Source organism: Rhagoletis zephyria, unplaced genomic scaffold (genome assembly GCF_001687245.7).
Source record: "Rhagoletis zephyria isolate East Lansing unplaced genomic scaffold, Rhagoletis_zephyria_1.1 Rzeph_scaffold_00052, whole genome shotgun sequence".
NCBI lineage: Eukaryota > Metazoa > Arthropoda > Insecta > Diptera > Tephritidae > Rhagoletis > Rhagoletis zephyria.
The window spans coordinates 220,738-225,646 of record NW_016157136.1 but is presented as its reverse complement, the minus strand read 5'-3'; the positions used below and the strand labels follow the sequence as shown (position 1 = coordinate 225,646).

Sequence of the window (4,909 nt, the reverse complement as noted above, 5' to 3'; positions counted from 1 at the left end):
TGGCTGAAGAGAAGAATAAATAAACAGGCAAACAAGTTAGTAAATAAATAGCCAAACGGTTCTATCACAGAATTAAATGCCACAGGGCGGACAGTAGTACCAGTAGTACTAGTACAAGTGCTTGACTGACTGCAAACATATGTGGCCAATATGTATGTATGTATGTGTGGAACGGTTAAAACAATAAACACCAGCCGGCTGGGTCACATACCAATATTGAGTCCTATATAGATTAATGCGTCTGCATGTAAGTACATACCTGTTTTCCATTTCCATTCCCACTTCATTTTTACTTTCATTTTCTATTCTATTGCTATCAAACACATTTCTGCTACCTATATACATACATATGTATAGGTATGTATGTATATAAAATCCCCACTATAGCTCACTCGAGCACTCAACTGTGCGTTGTAACGCGTTGATGTAAAGTCATTTCTATGGAGCGCATTTTTTCAAAAGTATCAATATTTTTTTCAACCTATTTTTTCCGAATGAACAAAACTACATACATATTTGTTGTTGTTCGTTTTTAGCGTAGACGATACGTATTCAAAAATTAAAAAAAAAAACATTCAACACCTGCTCACTATTAAAAATAATTGGTGCGAGTAGCCATTGAGGCAGAAGTAAAAAATTAATAAGCTATGTAAAATATATGTGTGCAAATTTTTTCCGCAATTTTTAAAATATTCTCCAAAAAGCTCGCAATCCTACAGAATTTTTATCATTTTGAAAAGTAACGAATCTATAGCTTTTTAATTTAATTAATTTTTTTTTAACTTATTGCTAAAAGGCGAACAGCATATCGCTAAGGCCTACTCGTTAGCAGATCTTTCAATTGTTCTTACGAAAGACAGTAAAGAGCTTTCAATATAGTTGCCAGAATTGACAATTGTCCTTTCGAAAGGCTGTGGTGAGTTTAAAGACATTTGCCAGAATTATCCTGTTATACTAGGTTCACATATAAGTAGATTATCCTAATTTTCGAGCTTAACACCCTAATCTGTAATTATAACAAGAGATTAGCCATATAAAATTCGTCCCTTTTTAATCTGTAATTATAAAATAATCTCAGATTTAACCGATAACTTTTCGGTGTCCATCCTAGTTTTATCGATTGTTTTTGCGAAAGAGAGGAGAAATGCCAAATGTAAAAGTAAACAAAAATGTACGCTAGCAAGAAAAAGAGGTTTGTAAAGGTATTTTTAATAAAATGTTAAGTTAAAATATATTTATATTGCTTATTATAGCAGAAAAACGTGATCACGGGGGCACAGAGAAGAAACATAACTTTTCCTTGAGATGTGAGAATAACAAGCACAACAAATTTGACGGCTAATAATCTGAGATTTGCCTGTGTAAACGGGGTGATTAAAAAACGAGCTTTGATTAAGATAATATTGATATGTGAACATAGTTTTAGGTTAGGTTTTTAGCGGTTGGTTGGTTGGGAGTAAATTGGCAAATTCAATGGAAATTGCACACGGAAATGGTGCAACGGAAATGGTTGGGGCTGAATCAAGTGCTTCTTGAGTGTATGCACATGGTATGAATTTAACAAAAACTTGCTAATAAAACGTTAAAGAACAACACTTAGAAAAAGACCAATACAAGAATGAAAGTAAAGGGGAGTACGTAGATAGATAAAGAAAAGAATAAAGGCAAAGGCAAAATACTTTACATAAGTGAATGGGGAATATGTAGATGAAGAAAAGTATTAACACAAAAGTAAAAACAAAGATAAATATAAAGAAAAAGATAAGGATGGGGATACCGATAAAAGTATAGATGAAGATAGAGAAAGAAAGATTAAAGTAAAGGTAATTATAGAGAATAGGATATAGCTGGAGACACAGAGACTCAATCTGTGAACTATTTTGGGATATTAAAGATTTTCGGGATTCTCCGGACCTCTCGGTATAGTAATCGATATTTTAGTCGCTTTTGTTATCGATTTTGTTATCTAAATTTGTATCGATATTGTTATCGATTTTGCTATCGATATCTTCGGAACATATCGATATAATAATCGATATTTTAATCGATTTTGTTATCGATATTTTTGTCGATTTTGTTATTGATTTTGTTGTCGATTTTGTAATCGATATTTTTAACGCTTTTGTTATCGATACATTTTATCGATATCGTTATTGGTTTTGTTATCGATATTGTTGTAGATTTTATTATCGATGCTTTTACCGAAATTGTTATCGATAGTTTTATCGATTGTGTTGTCGATACTGTTATCGATTTTACTATCGGTTATTTATCGATTTTGTTGGAGATATTTTTATCGATTTTGTAAGAGATATTTTTATCGATTTTCTAAAGGACTTTTGTTATCGATATTTTTATCGATTTCGGTATCGATTTTGGTACCAATATTATTATCAATTTCGCGGTCGAAATTTTTATCGAATTTGTCATCGATTTTGGTATCGATATTTTTATTTGTTTTGTTATAGATATTTTGTTGGATGTTACTATCGATTTTGTTATCGACAGAGTATAAAGATAGAAAGAAATGAGGATATTGGAAAACAGAATAACATACATAAATGTAATTAGCAGGAACAGGGGTAGAGGGAGAGGGATCTAGATAGAAAAAAGACAAAAAATACAACCTTAAGCAAAAGCAGATGTATGTACATATGTGTATTGGTTATGAGGCTATAGTATATATATATATATATATAATATATAATAGATATATATATAATAGATATGTAACGTATCTTTCACTTCTCCAGTGTGGCCCAGGCGTACCTACTTTTTTTTTTTAATCTGCTGCAGCCGAGTGATTAAAGGTGCGTACCACCACTCCGTAGGTCCTAAGTTCGATCCCGGATCCGAGCCACATCTGAAAATAGAATGGTTTTATATAACACGGTCGGCCTTCGGCAGGCAATGTCAAAACTCCGAGTGTGTTTCTGTCATGAAAAAGGTTTGACATGAAAAGCCAATCACCGTTTGGAGTCGCCATGCCAAGACGCAAACCAGAAATTGGAGGAGAAGCTCGGCCAAACACTTAGCAAAAGTGTGAGCGCCGATTTTTTTTTACGTAAACAGAAATCTTTAAGCTCGGAGAAGTGAGAGTAAAATGTATATGGGAATCCGACTAAGCTAACTTATCCATAGGTTTGATCAAATCACTTTGGTTGCTCTCAAACATCTTTTATTAAATCTTGTTGAATTAAAACGTTAATTAAAAATATTTCATTCCTCTATTATAACGACTTTCTTTTATTAAGTTAGTAAGTATGCTTAAACGTGTAAGTATGTATATTTAATTCATTAACAAAGCAATGAACTTTGCAAAAGAAGATTCGGTTGAAACAAGTATGTATGTTTTTATGTGTGTGCCGCGTGTATGCAAGGCAGCGTCTTAGTCTACTGACTCACTCAATTTTGACCGCAATGCAAGCAATGACTCAGGCGCAGCTCAGCCAACGCTCAGATCTCAGTTAAAACCTACCTGTCGAGAATCAAACTTGTTCAGTCAACTTTTGTCAACGTTGGTGTCAAGATGCAATCCACTCTAAAGCTTAAACATGCAGTTATGCTGCTGATCGCATTGAATTGCGTTCTACTTTGCACCGGTAAAATATTTGGTTTGCATTTCACGCAACACACACAGCAATTTAAATACTAATCGGATGGGCCTGCCTGTCTGACGGCCTGTTGACGCGAAAAATGTGATAAAAATTAATAAATACTTGTGAAATTCTATTTTTTCTCTTATGCAGCTCAAGGCGGCTGGGGTGGCGATTCTGGTGCACCTGGCGCCCCTGGCGGAGGTAACGGTGGTGGCGCACCTGGAGCTCCCGGTGCACCCGGTGGTGGAAGTGGTGCACCAGGAGCGCCTGGCGGTAATCATCATGTTCATTCGTACGCCTCCGCTGGCAGTGGATTTGCACAGCTGCAATGGCTGTTGGCTTTAATGCCATTCACGTTTATTTTAAAATATGTTTAAGGAAAGTTTATGTATAATCTGTACAAAAAATGTTTAGTTGTTGTTAATGAACCAAAAATATGTATTTTTTCCAATTAATTAGATATGCAATCAATTAAAAATAATAAAATTTCATTTGAATGTGTTTGTGTTATAATGAATTTTAATAACATTTCTAGACTTTTAATTTGTTTTGTTATTCTATAATATCTGCTTGATAAACTGCGGCGTCATATTAGTATTTAAGTCGCGTCTTGATTCTAAAATCAGTGCATCACCTAGAGATAAGTATTAACTTACTACTTTTTTTAATAAATTTATTTGTGTTAGTAATGGGTGTTACATTATCATAATCGATTTATATAGTTATATGTGCACAGCTTTTAAACGCACAGAAACATACTGGCGGCTTGCCATTGCCTTCGGATGTTGTTTATGGTTTGACAAAGAACTTGGGGGCCCTATAGAGTGGTAGTACTAGGGTTCAATCAATACCACTAAGGTATCACTCTAATGTGTATTTACTTGCCCTGAAAATACAGAAAGTATATATTTATCGTTAAATAGCTATATTGATTAAGAAGTACCTAATCAATAAATCGGTCAGTAATGCTGATAAAATATATGCATATACATTAGGGTGCTTTTACGCGGTTATTAATTTTTTCACTCTCACCTCGAAAGTTTTGTGTGAATTGGTCAATGACGGGTTTGCAGAATTGAATGCTCTACAATAGTGTCCATTGCGGCTAACCCTAGCTCCCACCAGCGTGGTAGTACGCGTCACTAAACTAAATTTTGTCATTAAATTCTCATTTTTTGCCCCTTTCTCATAAATAACAAGAGCTACAGTAAAAATGTGAATGACAAACCTGTAGTAATCCGAGGAAATGTTTAATATATATATATATATATATATATATATATATATATATATATATATATATATATATA

General features: G+C 33.7%; 1 protein-coding gene across 1 annotated transcript; it reads left to right on the top strand.

Annotated features, from left to right (window-relative positions):
* The first annotated feature begins 3,423 nt into the window (after positions 1-3,423).
* Positions 3,424-4,135, top strand: LOC108368716 (translation initiation factor IF-2-like). The gene is made up of 2 exons (XM_017623626.1): positions 3,424-3,602; positions 3,750-4,135. Exons 1-2 carry the CDS (start codon positions 3,530-3,532, stop codon positions 3,974-3,976), a joined length of 300 nt encoding a protein of 99 aa, XP_017479115.1. The 5' UTR covers positions 3,424-3,529; the 3' UTR covers positions 3,977-4,135.
* Positions 4,136-4,909: the final 774 nt, after the last annotated feature.

Coding starts and splice junctions, on each gene's coding strand:
- LOC108368716 (XM_017623626.1), top strand. CDS start 3,530: ATGCAATCCACTCTAAAGCTTAAACATGCAGTTATGCTGCTGATCGCA. Junction 3,603..3,749: donor TTGCGTTCTACTTTGCACCG/GTAAAATATTTG, acceptor TCTCTTATGCAG/CTCAAGGCGGCTGGGGTGGC.